The 21,014-nt window shown below is 50.9% G+C and overlaps 2 gene segments (V, D, J or C); both read right to left on the bottom strand.

The window, feature by feature from the left end:
* LOC141259172 (immunoglobulin lambda variable 5-37-like) overlaps positions 1–4,652 on the bottom strand; it is a 212,054-nt gene extending 207,402 nt beyond the window's left edge. The window contains 2 exon segments of the V gene segment in view: positions 4,155–4,472; positions 4,563–4,652. Coding sequence covers positions 4,155–4,472; positions 4,563–4,608 — 364 coding nt within the window.
* Positions 1–21,014, bottom strand: part of LOC141259189 (immunoglobulin lambda variable 5-37-like) — a 444,830-nt gene that overhangs the window by 203,113 nt on the left and 220,703 nt on the right.

Here is a 21,014-nt window from a genome sequence, read left to right as displayed (position 1 = left end):
TTTAATTTGCAACCTGGTGGAGGTTAGTATAGATGGACTAATAGAACAAGTCCCACACACTGCTACAAGCCCAAATTTTTTTTCAGAGCTAGATGCAGATAAAAAATATTTTTAATTTGCAACCTGGTGGAGGTTAGTATAGATGGACTAATAGAACAAGTCCCACACACTGCTACAAGCCCAAATTTTTTTTCAGAGCTAGATGCAGAGAAAATTTATTTTTAATTTGCAACCTGGTGGAGGTTAGTATAGATGGACTAATAGAACAAGTCCCACACACTGCTACAAGCCCAATTTTTTTTTCAGAGCTAGATGTAGATAAAAATTATTTTTAATTTGCAACCTGATGGAGGTTAGTATAGATGGACTAATAGAACAAGTCCCACACACTGCTACAAGCCCAAATTTTTTTTCAGAGCTAGATGCAGATAAAAATTATTTTTAATTTGCAACCTGGTGGAGGTTAGTATAGATGGACTAATAGAACAAGTCCCACACACTGCTACAAGCCCAAATTTTTTTTCAGAGCTAGATGCAGAGACAATTTATTTTTAATTTGCAACCTGGTGGAGGTTAGTATAGATGGACTAATAGAACAAGTCCCACACACTGCTACAAGCCCAAATTTTTTTTCAGAGCTAGATGCAGATAAAAATTATTTTTAATTTGCAACCTGGTGGAGGTTAGTATAGATGGACTAATAGAACAAGTCCCACACACTGCTACAAGCCCAAATTTTTTTTCAGAGCTAGATGCAGATAAAAAATATTTTTAATTTGCAACCTGGTGGAGGTTAGTATAGATGGACTAATAGAACAAGTCCCACACACTGCTACAAGCCCAAATTTTTTTTCAGAGCTAGATGCAGAGACAATTTATTTTTAATTTGCAACCTGGTGGAGGTTAGTATAGATGGACTAATAGAACAAGTCCCACACACTGCTACAAGCCCACATTTTTTTTCAGAGCTAGATGCAGATAAAAATTATTTTTAATTTGCAACCTGGTGGAGGTTAGTATAGATGGACTAATAGAACAAGTCCCACACACTGCTACAAGCCCAAATTTTTTTTCAGAGCTAGATGGAGATAAAAATTATTTTTAATTTGCAACCTTGTGGAGGTCAGTATAGATGGACTAATAGAACAAGTCCCACACACTGCTACGAGTCCAAATTTTTTTTCAGAGCTAGATGCAGATAAAAATTATTTTGAATTTGCAACCTGGTGGAGGTTAGTATAGATGGACTAATAGAACAAGTCCCACAGACTGCTACAAGCCCACATTTTTTTTCAGAGCTAGTTGCAGATAAAAATTATTTTTAATTTGCAACCTGGTGGAGGTTAGTATAGATGGACTAATAGAATGATGCTATGCCGAAAAGGTTTTACTTGGCTAGGTGCAGTAAAAAAATTTGTATTCTATACACAGGTGGTGTAGCTTGCAACACAAATAGGCTACTCCACTGACTAACACACACTGCAAGAGTCCAAAAAGGATTTGCTTAGCTAGATTTAGCCATATGCTGTGAAAAAAACTTGCACAGCACTGGCACAAACCTGCCTGGCAAAAAGTCCTAGGAAATGCTGTAACCTAGTCCAGAAAAGGACTGCAATTACAAGTAGACCCTACTCCCAACCTATCTATTTAAGAGCACAGACCTGCCTGATAAAAGTCGTAGGAAAAGATGTAACCTAGTCCTCAAAAGGACTGCAATCACAACTATTCCCTACTCCCAAGCTATCTGTAGATTTGTGCGAAAATTGGCTTGAAATGAACACTCAAAGTATAGCGCACACAGCAACAGCGGTGCCATCTAACACGCAGCTGCAGCAGTGAGAAAATGGTGGCTACGTGGAAAATGGCCGTGACCAGCTTTGACAACTTTGTAAGCACCTGTTTGCAATATGACACCACAGTGAACACATCTTTCAGAGTGGGTTCCTTCACAACAGGTTCAGCAGCAGACTCCATATTTTTGTCCTGCACCACATCTCCAGAGCCATCAGCCTCACAGTCTCCTTCACCCACAGTATTCTCCTGATCTTCCATACCATCTTCTGCTCCAGCCTCCTTTTCTAAAAGTCCAGCACTGTGTTCACCCACTTCCACCCTTGCAAACCTGTCAAGGCGTGCAGCAGCCTCCTCCTGAGTCTCAGGGCCATCTTGGCCCCTGCCCCCTCTACCAGGACAGGGATCTCGCTGCCTGGTGCGGGTCATTACTCCTTTCCTGCTCATCAGAAACGCTCCCCAGGGCAGCAGGAGAGCTTCTCACATGATCCAGCGGTGTCTGAAGGGCTCAGCGGTACACCGGGTCGGCGCACACAGCGATGGTCGGCAGGAGAGCACCGGAACACGTCTGTCTACATCCCTGGCTAGGCCACGCCCCCCTCCAAATAACATTTTTGAATTATGATAAGATGCTTCAGTATGTTTGTGTTTTCACCTGTTAAATTACAGAACAGAATAAGCTTCATTCCTATTCTTCTGACCATTGCCTTACCAGAGATGTCAGATGTGTACTATGAAACTTTCTTTGTTTCCTTGGCAAATACATGATGTCTATTAAAGTTTTTTTTTCACTCTAAATTAAATTTCTCCCCTGCAATTTATTATAAAAAAAACAGGCTGTACTCACCTTCACCTGATCCTTCAGCAAATCTCTGCTTCCCCGTTTTTGGCATTGGCTGGGGCGCTGACATCACCTTGACAAAGTGGCAGCCAATCAGTGAGTTCAGGGACTGTAGCGTTATTCAGCTGATGTAGGTGAAATGACTCATTCAGAACTCACTGATTGGCTGCTGCACTGTCGACGTGATGAAAGCCTCTCAGCAGAGCAGTAGTTAGTTCCGCTCAGGGGAGCGCTCCTAGCCAGGTAACCCTGATTACAACTATGGTGACACAGTCTAATTGCGGGTATAGAGGAACCTCAGCAGATGACTACGCTGTTACTACAAATAAATCTCTACTCAAATACCAGCACTGATATTACCGCCAAATGGTGACATACAGTGGTAGATACCAGTGCTGCAGAACATACAAGTGATTACAGTACAGTTACTGATAATGACTTACAGCTGATGTTCTTTCTGGTGGAGTCGTTCACTTTTCCCGTCTTTTCCATCTGGCCCAGAGGGACACGACAACGTCTCCGGCCACGACTCGTCTGCAGAGATTACAACAAAGATTTGACTTCTGACATTTCCAGCTCGGTCCCCATCTATTACCAACCTGCACAAAATTTTCATCTTTCATCCTGCTGTCACCCCAATACTGAGTCGCTGCTGCCGTATGTGTCCCTATTACTGCACCTGCTGTGTGGTACAATGATGGCTCCTCTTACTGCCCCACATAATAATGCCCACCACTGTTCCTCTTACATAGTAAAATTGCCCCCTGTAAAATATTAATGCTCTGTGCAAGTGTCCTAGAAAACAGTGTCCACATTTTGCCCCTAGAATGTAATAATGCCCCATGTGCACCATTAACGGTCACAGAACTCTGATTGACCCTATAACAATAATGCTTAAGTCCCCATTTAACACTTAAAGAGGTTTTCCACTATTAATTTAACCACCTTTCATTTGTACTAACTCTTCCTAGCTAACACTTTTATTACCTGCCCTGCTCCTGTCAGCTCATCTCTCTGTGGGTCATATATCCTTCTGTTTTGATTCTGGCTCTTCTATTTTTGATCTGGGGACTGGAATAGGACGAACAGAGCAAGTCACGTCACTGGTGGGGGTAGGGCTACATCTCGGTGAGTGACAGCAGTCAGACTTCTGGTCTGATAGCGTAGCTCCGTGTGGACCCTCTCAGCGAGGGACCCAGGGTGACCGCACCCTCTTTCCCCCCGGTAGCTACGCTACTGCACCTCAGCCAATGTTATAGACACCTAGAGCAGCAGAGGAGACTCTGCGATGGACCTGGGAAAGGTGAGTAGGATCATTGTGGTCCTCCTGATGAAGAAGTCAGAGTACTTTGAAACACGTAGAGATTAACCTGCGTTGTTCCTCATATGCCGTGTATTGGATTTTCCTGATTCTCCAACCAGCAGCACAGGATACCCGCATCTTCTATTACCTCAATTTTATGTGGAAATGATACATTTCATTATAATAATGTCTCACTTCCCTATAGACATGTATCACTGTGCTTGTTAGAGCTCCACACACCACAGTAATAATCTGCCTCATCCTCAGCAATAATCTCCTTAATGGTTAAATAACCAGTGTTTTTTGAGTTGTCTTTAGACCCAGAAAACCGGTCAGGGACTCCTTCTCCTTGGTGTTTGCTGCTGTCACTATAATAACTCAGAAGATACCGAGGTCTATTCCCTTCCTTCTGCTGATACCAGTGCACACTTCGATCACTTATGCTGACTCCACTAGCTGTACAGGAGATTTTCACTGTACTCCCCGGGGACACGGATTCAGAGGGCGACTGTGTCACTGTGATCTGAGCAGCACAATCTGAAAACAGAAATAAATGTCAGAAAACACAGAATAAAGCAGGTTTCAATAATACAGGAAAAATGTTGTTGTTATCTGACCCCATCTTACATGTGCTGATATAGAGAAGAGTGATGAATACGGCAGCCCAGGACATGTTGCTTGTGATCTCAGCCAGAAATATCTTAGTTTTCTGGTCCTGAATATAATTTATATATAAAGACACAAAAGAATAACAGGAACTAAACGTAAATGTGATAAGACCTGATAGGATGCTGCAAATTATGGAGAAGAATAACTCCTCCCCAATAATATTCATCAAGCTTAAATAACGTATGTGTAAGACTGGTAATGTGACCTCTCCTGGAACTGATGTAAATCCTAGAACATGTAGGAGTATGATATACTGTATATTCAAGGATTCAAGGGGTTGTCCAGGTTTTTTTTCACAAAAGCCTGCAGTCACTTGTATTGAGCGCGCACGTCTAGTGGAAAAGTGTCCGGGTGTACATAGCGCATACCTGCGATAACATCACCGCTCGGCATTGCTGCCGGCCCCAGAGAATCCTCACTGCGCACAGTGACTGCAGAGTTTCATGGAGAACCTGGACCATCTCTTTATGGCTGCAATAATGAGATTGTAATAAACTGCCTGCTAAAATATCTACTGACATTTGATCGCTGTATCGCTTTACAGATCTGTGGCACCCCAGGGGTCCAGTTGCCACAGTGGCATTGCCTCCCTCAAAATAGGTAATGCCATGCCTGGAAGCAAGCAGAGATCCCCTAGTCAGGGATACTAAACATGCAACACTTTCCTGGCTCCTGACCAGCAAGGGAAGTCCCCTCCCCTTGGTAACTGGGATCTGGGGGCGGGGTTAGTTTGTCTCAGTGTTAGGAGTTGAGTTTAGGATGTCGAGGAGACTAGAGCTGGGGACTGGAGCTGAGGTAGCTCGTCCTAGCTAGAGAAACACAGAGGACTGGACACCGGAGTCTGAGGCTGTGGGGCACTGAAGGCCCAGCAGCAGATACTGTAGGGCAGGAGATTGAAGGTTTCCTGGCCCCATCCAACGCCCGGAGGCTCAGCAGCACAGAGGGACCAGCACCGCTGCGTGGGAGCAACGCATGAGTAAGGCCCGAGCTGCAAGCCATACGGGTGAGCACAGAACGTTACACTCAGGGACGTGGGCTATAGCACAGCTACAAGCAGCAAAGCCAAAGAGTATAGTGAGGAGGGGAGGCCTACAACTTCACCTGGCAAGGAGGACTCTATGTTTGCTTCCAGGCTGACCGGACTCTTACCTCTGGCCAGTACCCCAATCCAGGCTTGCCTAATTGCCATCAGAAAAGACCCTGGGACTGCACTATACTGACTCTGTGGTTATTACTGCACTACGACACTCTGCACAACCACCAACATCCACACGCTGCCCTGAAGCTAACTCTTCCTGTGAGGAGTCATAACATCCTTGCTGCAATACCACCAGCTTCAGAGGACTGTTCCGCAGCGGCGCCCCCCCCCCTTTAGCCGCATTCCACAGGTGGCGTAGTCGGGCTCTTTAATAAAACCTATACTCATAATTTCCCTTGGATTGAGCGCCCTGGGTCACGGACCGGGTCACCGCCACCGTGACTACAACCCCCAGCATCTACTGGCCCGGCACCGGGTACCCCACGGTCCCGGGGGTGCGTCAGATCCACTATTGCATCACAAGTATAAAGTCAGGACATGTTGAGATTTATATAAATTTCCCATTATGCTCAGTCTATACAGAACGCTGACTAAGAAAAAAATGGTAAGGGTCCCTGCAAAGGAAAATCAAGAGCAAAATCCACAGTGATAAAAACTGTGGAATTTGTTGTGCAATGCAGCAAAGGGTGAAATTCATGGTGATATCCACAGCATAAACTAACAGGCTGTGGAACTGAAACTCACAAAGCCGATCAATTTACACTGGGGCCGTTCCCCAAAGCATGTATCCAGAAATCTCATCCTCAATGCAGACAGTATTATGCAGTGGATTTTCACTACTAAAATTTGCATTGAAATAACTGTATATTTGCAGTGTGGGAAAGTACCCCTATATAGCCTCAAATATGTGTAACAGAAACATGTTGGGGATGTATTCAGTGATTCAGTGTCGGACTGGGGTGTCTTGGGCCCACAGGAGGAATTGATCCTCAGGGCCCACCTTACAGCAATATGCAAATAACTGTTAGGCTGTGTGCCCTCTATGCGTTTTTTAAGCGTTTCCGCAGCGGATATTCTGAGATTCAATGTGCGGATGGTACCCGGGTTTGGAGAAGAGGAGACTCTCCTCCAGACCCGAGTACCATAGTACCTGTAAAAAAAAAGAATTTAAAATAAAAAATAAATATTATACTTACCTTCTGATGGCCCCCGGTCTCCTTATCCGATGCGTCCGGTCTCCCCCGGTAGCTCGCGATGATCTAAAAGGACGTCGGCGGTCGCGTGACCCGTCACATGACTAAATGACGTCATGGCAGGTCCTTTTACACAACCGCGAGACACCGGGGAGACCGGACGCATCGGATAAGGACACCGGGGGCCATCAGAAGGTAAGTATAATATTTATTTTTTATTTTTTACCATTCTTTTACGGTCACACTATATAAATCCATGCCGGTTGCATGGATTTATATAGTGTGACCAAGTTGTCAAGCACTTTCCAAGTGATGCTAAAATCGATTGGAAAGCGCTTGACAACCCGCATGCGGAAATGCATGTGAAAAACGCTTCACTTATGCTTGTCCCTGGCAGGAAAAACGCATGTACAATCCGCATGTACAATCCGCATGCATTTTTTCTGCCAGGGAGATGCAGAAATGCTCAGGAAAAATCCGGAGCATTTCTGCATCATGGGCACTTAGCCTAAGCCGATATCCCCGTTATAGTGGAGCGCCGACTGTAAATCACTGGCAGCTCCTGCACATCTACTGTGCACATACTATAACTGGGATGTAGAATTATGGTAGTTTGCATTAAAGGAGTTGTTTGGTTAAAACAAGTTATCACCGATCAATGGGATCCACAAGATCTGTGATCACTGATTGATCGTCTGGGTCCAAACATTGGAAGACGCACCTATCGGAAAAATGGGGACGTTTTATCCCTGACAGGACACTTATCCCCATTTTAAAATGCAGCAGCAGGTGGAACGTCTGACCGCAGCCTCATTCATGACACTGGTATTGTCGATAGTCCGTTTAACCAAACCATCCGATATTAATACCCATCTTCCCGTGAAATTCCTTTACTTAACTAAAATAAGACCAAAACACCATATACTTTGGGAAAAACTGGCCACAGCAGCCTTTATTTAACAAAATTACATAGATAAGTAATTAATTAACACACAATGGTAGGAGGGTCATTGAAGCTCCAAAGATCTGGTGATTAACATAAACCAACAATTAACACCAACTTGCCCCCAGCCGATACCCACTGGCTGGAGAGCACCACAACCCAACATGGGTTCCAATAATTACTTCCACATCCCGGGCTCTGACATTGCCTGCCGTGAGACCCCCAAAACCAGATCAGCAATCAACATTTTCCAATTAAGGAATCCATACCCAAATGAACCCCTTATACCAATTTAAAACCAACTTCAAGGACCCCCAACTGCCAAGAGCCACAGTGACCCAACCAAACTAAAAACCCCTTAACCAAATACGAACCAAGGGCAGGTGGGCGGGACAACTCACCACCCTTGTGAGCGGGAAAATGTGACACCCCTCCCCTCCCTGGCACTTAAAACCCCCCCCGTTAATCCCTCCCAATGTTAATAGTCTTAGCCACTCCCTCCAACCCATCGTCATGCAGGCCTGCGTCCAAGCCTGCGGGGGAGGGGGAGGCTGTACTCCGGCCTGTCCTTTCTCTTTGGGGCTTCCAGAAAAAAAACAAGAGCAACCTCTGAGGGAATGAATGGATCAGTTGTCAAGTCACACATGAGCTCCAGTCTAATGGGGATAAAAGCTCCACTCTCTACCAATCGGTGTGGGTCCCAGCAGTCAGACCCCCACTAATCAATAATTAATCACTTATCATGTGGAGAGATGATTACTTGTTTTTCATGGAGAACCCCTGTAAGTGCATCTTGTTCCAAGTATTTAATCACTAATGGAAATAAAGAATCTTCTCCCAATTAATATCAGAGAGAACAAATGACCGCCATACACTACACAATCCACTATACCAACACCAATAGTACCACATACAAGGGAGAAATACTGCCACACCATGACTGGACTATATGTTACCACAACATAGTGACTGAATAATACCACATACAAGGGAGAAATACCACCACACCATGACCAGACCACATATTACCACCACATAGTGACTGAATAATACCACATACAAGGGAGAAATGCCACCACACCGTGACCAGACCAGCTATTAACAGCATACAGCGTCCATCATTTCTCTCCCCCACCTCCATCATTGCTCTCCCCCATCCCCATCATTGCTCTCCCCCACCTCCATCATTGCTCTCCCCATCCCCATCATTGCTCTCCCCCCACCTCCTCCATCATTGCTCCCTCAAAATCCCCATCATTGCTCTCCCCACCTTCTCCATCATTGCTCTCCCCCACCTTCTCCAACATTGTCATATCTCCCCCACCTTCTTCATCATTGTTATATCTCCCCCACCTCCTCCATCATCATTGCCATATCTACCGCCACCTCCTCAATCATCATTGCCATATCTCCACCCACCACCTCCATCATTGCCATATCTCCTCCACCACCTCCTCCATCGTCATTGCCATATCTCCCCCACCACCTCCTCCATCATTGCCATATCTCCCCCACCTCCTCCATCATCATTGCCATATCTCCCCCTACCTCCTCCATCATCATTGCCATATCTCCCCCCACCACCTCCTCCATCAACATTGCCATATCTCCCCCTACCTCCTCCATCATCATTGCCATATGTCAGCCCCCCACCTCCATCATTGCCATATCTACCCCCTCCACCTCCTCCATCATCATTGCCATATCTCCCCCCACCTTCTCCATCATTGCTCTCCCCAACCTTCTCAACATTGTCATATCTCACCTACCTTCTTCATCATTGTTATATCTCCCCCACGTCCTCTATCATTGTCATATCCTCCATCATTGCCATATCTCCCTCACCTCCTCCATCACTATTGCCATATCTCCCCCACCCCCTCCTTCATCATTGCCATATTTCCACCCACCGCCTCCATCATTGCCATATCTCCCCCACCACCTCCTCCATCATCATTGCCATATCTCCCCCACCTGCTCCATCATCATTGCCATATCTCCACCCACCTCCTCCATCACCATTGCTCTCCCCTCATCTCCCCCCACCTCCTCCATCACCTTTGCCATATCTCCCCCACCTCCTCAATCATCATTGCCATATTTCCGCCCACCACCTCCATCATTGCCATATCTCCCCCACAACCTCCTCCATCATCATTGCCATATCTCCCCCACCACCTCCTCCATCATTGCCATATCTCCCCCACCACCTCCTCCATCATTGCCATATCTCCCCAACCTCCTCCATCATCATTGCCATATCTCCCCCTACCTCCTCCGTCATCATTGTCATATCTCCCCCACCACCACCTCCATCATTGCCATATCTCCCCCCTCCACCTCCTCCATCATCATTGCCATATCTCCCCCACCTTCTCCATCATTGCTCTCCCCCACCTTCTCCAACATTGTCATATCTCCCCCACCTTCTTCATCATTGTTATATCTCCCCCACCTCCTCTATCATTGTCATATCTCCTCCATCATTGCCATATCTCCCTCACCTCCTCCATCATCATTGCCATATCTCCCCCACCTCCTCCATCATCATTGCCATATCTCCGCCCACCACCTCCATCATTGCCATATCTCCCCCCTCCACCTCCTCCGTCATCATTGCCATATCTCCCCCCACCTGCTCCATCGTCATTGCCATATCTCCCCCCATCTCCTCCATCACCATATCTCCCCCCACCTCCTCCATCACCATGCCATATCTCCCCCCACCTCCTCCATCACCGTATCTCCCCTCACCTCCTCCATCACCATGCCATATTCCCCCCACCTCCCCCCATTATCATGCCATATCTCCACCCACCTCCTCCATCACCATTGCTCTTCCTCATCTCCCCCCCACCTCCTCCATCACCATTGCTTTCCCTCATCTCCCCCCACCTCCTCCATCACCATTGCTCTCCTTCTTCTACCCCCCCGCCTCCTCCCTTACCATTGCTCTCCCTCATGTCCCCCCACCATCACCATTGCTCTCCCTCATCTCCCCCCACCATCACCATTGCTCTCCCTCATCTCCCCCACCATCACCATTGCTAATGACGCGCCCCCTGGGCCGTGTGTGCACGTGTTTGGGATACCCGGAGCCGGGTCTCTGGGGGTTGTAGTCTCCGTGGTGGTGACCCGGTCCCGTGGCTCAGGGTGGTCAAACCAGTGGCAGTCTTTTATAGGTTTTAGGTTAATTGTCCGACTACGCCACGCGTGGACTGCGGTCAGGGTGTACCGCCGCTGCGAGGCAGACCGCTGAGGCTGGTGTTGTATGCGCAGCAGAGAATGGGATGACTCCCCACGGGAGGAGTATAGCCTCAGGGCAGTGAGTATGGATGATGGGAGTGATGATGCACGAGCGCAGCAGGAACGACTCAGAGTCTTTGCAGTGCAGTTCTGGGTCTTTACTGATGATAATAAGGCAGACCCTCCCGGGAGTACTGGCTAGCATAAGAGGCCTGGTCAGTCTGTGAGCAAGCAGGAGTTCCCCTGGCAAGTGGAGTTGTAGGCCTCCCCGTCTGTCTGCACTCTTCCTGGCTACCTTGCTGTAAGCGAGTGGAAGTAGCCCACGTCCCTGAGTGTACCGTGTAGTGCTCACCCGTATGGCTGCTGACTTGGGGCCTTCTGATAGCCTCCGCTCCTCGATGGCGGTGCTGGTCCCTTGCTCGTGACTGAGCCTCCGGGCTTCTATGGCCAGAGGACTTGGAATCCCCTGCCGGCTGGTTTCTGCTGCTGGACTTAAAGATCCTTGCAGCCTCGGACTCCGGTGTCCGGTTCTTAGATCCTTCTGCCAGGGCGAGCTCTGCTTAGCTCCAGCCCCTGGTCTTCAGCTCCTGCTCCTACAGAGCTCCTAGCTGTTACTTTCCCTGTGTCTGGAACTAACTCCAGGCTCTGACTGTCTAACCCCGCCCCAGATCCAGTTTATATAGGGCAGGTTCCTCCCCTATCTGGTCTGGGACAGGAGGTGTTGCATGTTTAAGGGCTCCTGACCAGAGAACCTCCCACTTGCTCCCAGACGTAATATTTCTATTACTGTGGTAACCAGACCCCTGGGGTGCCACATTCCCCCCTAGTAAATTTTAGTACTCCGGGACTAAACACATTTTTTAAGAAAACACAAATACAGGGTATAACAATAGCATAACATATGTACAAGGACATTTTGTCTTTAAGGTCACGGCACTTCCATAACCGGGTGTCCATATCACCCAAGGTGAAGTTTTAGAGTAGGGGACCTGTCCAAAGCAAACCCCAAACGTTGGCCCTGAGCGTGGCTGCAAGGCGAAGCTAACTAATTTGGACAACATAGGGCCATGCCAGACAGGTTTTTCTTCCGTGGCCGTCTTCGCAAGAGGCACAAAGTGCAACTATCTACAATGTAGTTCCGGTTATTCAGCATCCATAACCTGTCAGTCCAAATAAACCTGCAGGGTAACTAGAGAAACATAATTAATAAACAGGCAACAAACATAAACCATTTTCAACATTTGTAGTTTACAGGTAAATTCACATTATAGTTTAAATTCTCCAGCGAGCGGGCATCTGTCCTCTAGTGCTCCTGGTGGACCTATGTAACCCACTATCTGGTTCTGCACTACAGGGTGTAGGAGGTGTTAAGGGCAGGCATGGCAGCTTTCTGCGTACTCTTTGGCTTACTAGGGGCATGGCAGGCTCACTACTAGCAGAGGGTTGATTCTCCTGGGCTGCTGGTATGGATTCTTCTGCCTCCTGGGCCGGCTGCTCTTCTGACACTACCTGTTCTTCTGTAGGCCCTTGAGGGGCTGGCTGGAGAAAGGTGAGGACGGGTACCACGATAGCGTTGTTGATTTGTGTCCAGGACTGGGGAAAGTCACCAAGTACTGTACTGATCATTTCTTCCCTTTCCTCTGCGGGTTGAGGGTTCTCTTGATCTTCGTCAGTGCTTTGCAGCTGCTCGGGACACTTTTTCAGGTGGTCTCTGGAGAAAATGGCTGTGGTTTCTCCTCCATCCTTACTGATTATACAGACTTTTGGATTGTCATGGCTTGAGGGCAGTACGGTGTACGGGTCCTTCTCCCACTGGTCGTCCAACTTGTGGAGCCGCCTCTTTCTCTTCAAGACCTGCTCTCCAGGTACCAGGGAAACAGCGGGAGCATGCTGGTTATAAGTCTTCTCTTGCCTTTCTCTTGCTTGAGACAGACTTCGCTCGACGCTCTTCTGTACTTTCCGATACCGCTGCTGCCGTTCTATATCCCAGTCTGCCTCTGGCGAGGTGTCCTCAGGCGTCAGGACTCCCATATCCAGGTCAATAGGCAGCTTACCAGGTCTTGCTCTCATTAGATAAGCCGGGGTACAGTTGGTGGAACCTACGGGGATGTGGTTATACAAGTCCGCCAGATCAGGCAGTTTTTCAGGCCACAGACCGCGTTCTTCCAGGGGCAACGTTTTTAACAAGTCTATCACCACCTGGTTCATTTTCTCAGATAGTCCGCTAGTCTGAGGGTGATAGGGCGTTGTTCTTATCTTCCTGCAGCCATACAGATTGCAAAACTCTTGGAAGACCTCCGCTTCGAAGGCTGGCCCTTGGTCCATCACTTCTGGCCCTTGGTCCATCCCGTGTGGATGGCAGAAGTGCTGCTGGAAGGCTCTGGCTGCTGTTTGAGCCATTAAGTCTTTGACAGAGACCACCACCAGGAACCGGGAGTAGTGATCTACGATGGTGAGGGCGTATACGTACCCAGATTTGCTTGGAGACAGTTTCACATGGTCCAGACCTACCAGCTCCAGTGGCTGCCTGGTAATGATGGGCTGCAGAGGAGTCTTCTGGCTGGCACGGTCCTTCCTTCTTAGGTTGCACGGGCCACAGTCTCTGCACCATTTCTCGATGGCACCTCTCATGCCTACCCAGTAGAACCTTCCACGCAACAGGAACTCCAGCTTCTTCCATCCGAAGTGTCCTGCTCCGTCGTGGTATGCCTCCAGAACCATAGCCGCATCTCGTCTTGGGACCACTACCTGCCAGGTCAGCTCATGTGTTCGAGAGTTGACCATTCTCCGGCACAGCTTCTCCTTGTAAAGAAACAGCTTACTTTTCTCTTTCCACAGTTGCTTGGCCTCCTCCGGATCAAGACGGGCATCAGCCTGTCTTGCGTCTCCGCCCAGCTGTAGTGGGGTAAGGGATTGAACGTGGCAGAGCGCCTGTCCCTTACACGGTGGGAATACAGGGTAATCCCATGACGGTGGAACGCAGGGAGTTCGACCTCTTCCAGTTCTTCTGGATCTTCCCCTACGTCCGGTAAGTTTGGCATTCTGAACAGGGCATCCGCATTGGCATTTGAGCGTCCCGCCCGGTATTTGATGGTGAATTCATAGTTGGACAGGCGGGCCATCCATCTCTGCTCTAGGGCACCAAGTTTTGCAGTGTCCAGGTGTGTCAACGGGTTGTTGTCCGTGTACACGGTGAACTTGGAAGAGGCAAGGTGTAATATACCTAGCGGCGTCCTTGCATAGTGGTCCATCTCCCACTGTGCAAGAGCGCGCACTTGATCTCCTGTCCAGAATGTCTCTCTGGCTTCCCTCCATGCTGTCTGTTTGTGTCTGTTTCTGCTGCTTAAGGGCGGCGCCCGATCACTTCCTGCTTTTTGTACCTGCTGTGGGTCACACCCCTTGTGCGTCCTCAGCCTATTGCTGTCTGTCACCTGGTATATAGCTCAGCTGCTCCAATCAATCCCTGCCTGAGCATAGTGTTTCATTCAGTGTGTGCTTGCACTCTGAAGGTGCCAGGTCCCGTTCTGTGTTCTCTTGTCTGCCTATCCTGGAGGCTGTATTTCCAGGCCTGTCTGAACACGCTCCTAGCCTGTTCCTCCTGCCTTCTAGGGGCCGATTATCTAGACCCGCTCCTGTATCTTGTCTGTCCTGTCTGAACACGCTCCTAGCCTGTTCCTCCCGCCTTCTAGGGGCCGATTACCTAGACCAGCTCCTGTATCTTGTCTGTCCTGTCTGAACACGCTCCTTGCCTGTTCGTCCTGCCTCTCTGGGGGCCGTATTCCCAGACCCGCTCCTGTATCCCGCTGCAGTGTCGGTCTCTTCCGTACACTCAGTTCCAGTCTGAATTCTCTCCTATCCTTTACCTGTTTTGCCTCTATGTCCGTTCCTTTCCTTTTTCTGCAGAGTCTGAACTCGTACCTAACTCCTGCTTGTTGTCTCTGTACTCCCGTTTGTGAGTTTGTGGTCCACTCGCTACTTCACTGCAAGTACCCTGTGGGTATCTGGCTCTGCCTTTCCCTTCCTGTCTGTTCCGTGTGAACAGAGCCCTGTCCCCCCTGCTCAGCCTTGCCTGCTCTGACTCCTTTGCTCACCGCTCCGGCGGTTCTTGCCTGCTCTGACTCCTTTGCTCACCGCTCCGGCGGTTCTAGCCTGCTCTGACTCCTTTGCTCACCGCTCCGGCGGTTCTAGCCTGCTCTGACTCCTTTGCTCACCGCTCCGGCGGTTCTAGCCTGCTCTGACTCCTTTGCTCACCGCTCCGGTAGTTCTAGCCTGCTCTGACTCCTTTGCTCACCGCTCCGGCAGTTCTAGCCTGCTCTGACTCCTTTGCTCGCTGCTCCGGCGGCCTTGCTCCGCTCTGTCCCTTTTGCTCACTGCTCTGGCAGTCTCGCTCCGCTCTTATCCTTTTGCTCACTGCTCCGGCAGTCTTGCTCCACTCTTGCTCACCGCTCCAGGCGGTCTCGTCCTGCTTTACTCTTGCTCACTGCTCCGGCAGTCTCGCTCAGCTCTGACCCTTTGCTCACCGCTCCTGGCGGCCTCGTCCTGCTCTGCTCTTGCTCACCGCTCCAGGCGGTCTCGTCCTGCTCTGCTCTTGCTCACCGCTCCAGGTGGTCTCGTCCTGCTCTGCTCTTGCTCACCGCTCCAGGCGGTCTCGTCCTGCTCTGCTCTTGCTCACCGCTCCAGGCGGTCTCGTCCTGCTCTGCTCTTGCTCACCGCTCCCGGCGGTCTCGTCCTGCTCTGCTCTTGCTCACCGCTCCAGGCGGTCTTGTCCTGCTCTGCTCTTGCCCACCACTCCAGGCGGTCTCGTCGTGCTCTGCTCTTGCCCACCGCTCCAGGCGGTCTCGTCCTGCTCTGCTCTTACTCACCGCTCCAGGCGGTCTCGTCCTGCCCTGCTCTCGCTCACCTCTCTAGGCGGCCTCACTCTGCTGTTTGTCTGCCACATCTGTGGTTCTGTTCCAGAGTCCCAGTGTTTACTGGGTCCTATCCCGCCTGTGTTCCTACCTGCTAGTGCCTTCCTGTCTGCACTCTAGCCGTGCTTGCCTGTACCCCCCTGCCTGCATACCCGCCTGCCCGCATACCAGTCGTGCCTGCCTATTCCCACCAGTCTGTGTGCCAGCCTAACCAGTCTGTTCCTGTATTCCCCTGTGTGGGTCAACAGCCGTGTCCGGGGTCTGTCCTGGAGTAGCACCTGGTCCCTCTGCTCGGTTCCTCCTGGGTGCACTGGCGTCGTATGCCGTCGTGCGACCCTGGTCGGATCGGGTGAATACCTAGTTACGCCCCTCCAAGCATTCACTCTCTGGCACGGTCCAGTGGAATCACACGCACATGCCGCTCAGCCCGGGCGTGTGCATTACAGCATGCTCAGGCCATGGTTCCCGTTGAGCCCCACGGCCTTCGCTCTCTGAGAAGTTTTCCAGCGAATACATGCATTAAAATAAATAAATAATTTTTTTTTCCCCTTTAGCTGAGTTCCAGGCGAATTACGCACCCGTCCAGATGGATCTATCTGCTCTCGTTCCTGCGGATCCGCTACGTTATTATGGGGATCCAAGACAAAGTCGTGCATTTGTGGAGCAATGCATGCTACACTTCAAGTTCTACCCTCTATGTTTTCCCACCGATCGGGTTAAGGTGGCATTCATTATGTCTTACCTGGCGGGTGATGCCTTGGAATGGATCAACCCCCTATATGAAACACAGGATCCGATCCTCCTGGACCTAATGGCCTTCCTGGTGGCCTTTCTAATGGTCTTCGATGATCCTAACCCGGAGGCTCCTGCTGAAGCTTCACTTCCCAATATCCCGGAGCAGCCCCAATGGGTAATGTGTGTGGGTAGCGCAATAGTCCTCCAGCCCAATGAGACTACTGCCCACCCAGAATCCTCACAGGGTGACTACGCTTTCCGGAATACTTCTCCCAACCTCAAGAGGCAGTCCAGACGTGCTAGACGTAGAGGCAAGCCGTCACGCCAGGGTCTGTCCTCCCTGAGACCTCCTGACCCCAACCTTGAAGTCCCTACTGAAGCTTCATCTCCCTGTATCCCGGAGAAGCCCCAACGGGTAATGTGCGTGGGTAGTGCACCAGTTCTCCTGCCCGAAGAGACTTCTGCCCATCCAGACTCCACACAGGGGAACTTCCTGCACCCGGCATCAGATGCTTCACCCACTTTAACCGGTGTGCATGTCCAAGGATGCTCCAAAGCTGTGGTTACCTCAGAGTCTGTGCACCTCTACTACCTGGCGGAGGACCCCCTGTTGCCTCCTGAATCCTCCGGGATACCACTCGATGACAAATGGAGAGAGACTTCTCTACACCCGGTACTCGATACTTTGTCCGCTTCGTCCTGTGAGCCTGACAATGGGTACCCCAAAGTGGTAGTTACCCCCGAGTCTCTACACCCCTCCGACCAGGCGGAGGACCTCCAGTTGTCTCCTGAACCCTTCGGGGTGCTACCTGGTAGCGAAAGGACAGAGACTCTCCTATACTCTGTACCTGATACCTCGCTCGCTTCGTCCACTGAGTCCAACCTAGTGTACTCTGAAGCAGAGGTTACCCATGAGTCTCTACACCCCTCTGACCAGGCGGAGGACCTCCAGTTGTCTCCAGAACCCTTCGGGGTGCCACCTGGTGGTGAATGGACAGAGACTTTCCTATATCCTGGATCTGATACCTCGCTTGCTTCGTCCAGTGAGTCCGACCTAGTGTACTCTGAAGCAGATGTTTTCTCTGAGCCTCTGCACTCTTCTGACCCGGCGGAGGACCTCCAGTTGTTTCCTGAATCCTCCGGGGTACCACCAGATAACAAAGAGACAGTGACTTTTCCTCATTATGTACCTGATAACCCGTCTATTTCTTCCTGTGAGCTTGACAAGATGTACCTCGAAGCAGAGATTACCCCCAAGTCTCTGTCCCCCTCCAACCCGGTGGAGGACTTCCAGTTGTCTCCTGTACCCTCTGGGGTGCCACCTGAAAATATGTGGATAGAGACTTCCTTGTGTGCTGTTCCTGGTACTCCACCCATTTCGTCTGTTGCTGAGGATGGCTGGATGGGAGGTAGCATCCTAGCTACCCAGAGGAGACCAGTTTTTCCGGTGGACAGTGGAAGTGATCTCTTCGAAGTGAAGAATTGGACCTCGAATTCCCTGCGGAAGATCCTGGCAGGCCTGAAGAAGAGGGGGCGTAAGGGGGGGGTACTGTAACATACCTGGCGGCGTCCTTGCATAGTGGTCCATCTCCCACTGTGCAAGAGCACGCACTTGATCTTCTGTCCAGAATGTCTCTCTGGCTTCCCTCCATGCTGTCTGTTTGTGTCTGTTTCTGCTGCTTAAGGGCGGCGCCCGATCACTTCCTGCTTTTTGTACCTGCTGTGGGTCACACCCCTTGTGCGTCCTCAGCCTATTGCTGTCTGTCACCTGGTATATAGCTCAGCTGCTCCAATCAATCCCTGCCTGAGCATAGTGTTTCATTCAGTGTGTGCTTGCACTCTGAAGGTGCCAGGTCCCGTTCTGTGTTCTCCTGTCTGCCTATCCTGGAGGCTGTATTTCCAGGCCTGTCTGAACACGCTCCTAGCCTGTTCCTCCTGCCTTCTAGGGGCCGATTACCTAGACCCGCTCCTGTATCTTGTCTGTCCTGTCTGAACACGCTCCTAGCCTGTTCCTCCCGCCTTCTAGGGGCCGATTACCTAGACCCGCTCCTGTATCTTGTCTGTCCTGTCTGAACACGCTCCTTGCCTGTTCGTCCTGCCTCTCTGGGGGCCGTATTCCCAGACCCGCTCCTGTATCCCGCTGCAGTGTCGGTCTCTTCCGTTCACTCAGTTCCAGTCTGAACTCTCTCCTATCCTTTACCTGTTTTGCCTCTATGTCCGTTCCTTTCCTTTTTCTGCAGAGTCTGAACTCGTACCTAACTCCTGCTTGTTGTCTCTGTACTCCCGTTTGTGAGTTTGTGGTCCACTCGCTACTTCACTGCAAGTACCCTGTGGGTATCTGGCTCTGCCTTTCCCTTCCTGTCTGTTCCGTGTGAACAGAGCCCTGTCCCCCCTGCTCAGCCTTGCCTGCTCTGACTCCTTTGCTCACCGCTCCGGCGGTTCTTGCCTGCTCTGACTCCTTTGCTCACCGCTCCGGCGGTTCTAGCCTACTCTGACTCCTTTGCTCACCGCTCTGGCGGTTCTAGCCTGCTCTGACTCCTTTGCTCACCGCTCCGGCGGTTCTAGCCTGCTCTGACTCCTTTGCTCACCGCTCCGGCGGTTCTAGCCTGCTCTGACTCCTTTGCTCACCACTCCGGCGGTTCTAGCCTGCTCTGACTCCTTTGCTCACCGCTCCGGCGGCCTTGCTCCGCTCTGTCCCTTTTGCTCACTGCTCTGGCAGTCTCGCTCCGCTCTTATCCTTTTGCTCACTGCTCCGGCAGTCTTGCTCCACTCTTGCTCACCGCTCCAGGCGGTCTCGTCCTGCTTTACTCTTGCTCACTGCTCCGGCAGTCTCGCTCAGCTCTGACCCTTTGCTCACCGCTCCTGGCGGCCTCGTCCTGCTCTGCTCTTGCTCACCGCTCCAGGCGGTCTCGTCCTGCTCTGCTCTTGCTCACCGCTCCAGGCGGTCTCGTCCTGCTCTGCTCTTGCTCACCGCTCCAGGCGGTCTCGTCCTGCTCTGCTCTTGCTCACCGCTCCAGGCGGTCTCGTCCTGCTCTGCTCTTGCTCACCGCTCCAGGCGGTCTCGTCTTGCTCTGCTCTTGCCCACCGCTCCAGGCGGTCTCGTCCTGCTCTGCTCTTGCCCACCGCTGCAGGCGGTCTCGTCCTGCTCTGCTCTTGCCCACCGCTCCAGGCGGTCTCGTCCTGCTCTGCTCTTACTCACCGCTCCAGGCGGTCTCGTCCTGCCCTGCTCTCGCTCACCTCTCTGGGCGGCCTCACTCTGCTGTTTGTCTGCCACATCTGTGGTTCTGTTCCAGAGTCCCAGTGTTTGCTGGGTCCTATCCCGCCTGTGTTCCTACCTGCTAGTGCCTTCCTGTCTGCACTCTAGCCGTGCTTGCCTGTACCCCCCTGCCTGCATACCCGCCTGCCCGCATACCAGTCGTGCCTGCCTATTCCCACCAGTCTGTGTGCCAGCCTAACCAGTCTGTTCCTGTATTCCCCTGTGTGGGTCAACAGCCGTGTCCGGGGTCTGTCCTGGAGTAGCACCTGGTCCCTCTGCTCGGTTCCTCCTGGGTGCACTGGCGTCGTATGCCGTCGTGCGACCCTGGTCGGATCGGGTGAATACCTAGTTACGCCCCTCCAGGCATTCACTCTCCGGCACGGTCCAGTGGAATCACACGCACACGCCGCTCAGCCCGGGCGTGTGCATTACACAAGGTAATGCTTAAAGCGTTCCGTCACTGCCCACACCACTGCCAGGAACTCTAGCTTGAATGAGCTATAATTCTCAGGGTTTCTCTCTGTGGGCCGTAGTTTTCGGCTGGCGTAAGCGATTACCCGTTCTCTCCCCTGTTGGATCTGGGACCGTACGACTCCTAGCCCGATGTTGCTCGCGTCCGTGTGGAGGATAAAGGGCTGGCCATAGTCAGGGTACGCCAGGATTTCATCCCCCTGTGAGGGCCATCTTCAACTGGCGGAAGGACTCCTCTTCCAGCTTTTCCCACCTGAAGGGTGGCTTCTGGTTTTTGGCCTTCCTGGACTGGCCTATCAGGAGGTCCTGCATAGGAGCTGCCATTCTGGTGAAACCGGGAATGAATCTTCGGTAGTAGCCTACCAACCCGAGGAACTGCCGCACTTCCTTTATGCTGGAGGGTCTTGGCCAGTCCTTAATCACGGTGATCTTATCGGGGTCGGGAGCCACTCCGTCAGCACTCACCACGTGTCCCAGGTACTGTACTTTTGGTTTCAGTAGATGACACTTGGAGGGTTTCACCTTTAGACCGTAGCTTGCCAGGGCGTCAAACACTTCTGCCAGGTGTTTCAGATGGTCCTCGTAGGTCTTGGAATAAATGATGACATCGTCCAGGTATA

Source organism: Phyllobates terribilis, unplaced genomic scaffold, assembly GCF_046119375.1.
Source record: "Phyllobates terribilis strain yellow unplaced genomic scaffold, ASM4611937v1 Scaffold_1__5_contigs__length_1240528914, whole genome shotgun sequence".
Classification (NCBI taxonomy): Eukaryota; Metazoa; Chordata; class Amphibia; order Anura; family Dendrobatidae; genus Phyllobates; species Phyllobates terribilis.
This window is presented reverse-complemented; position numbering and strand designations above follow the sequence as displayed.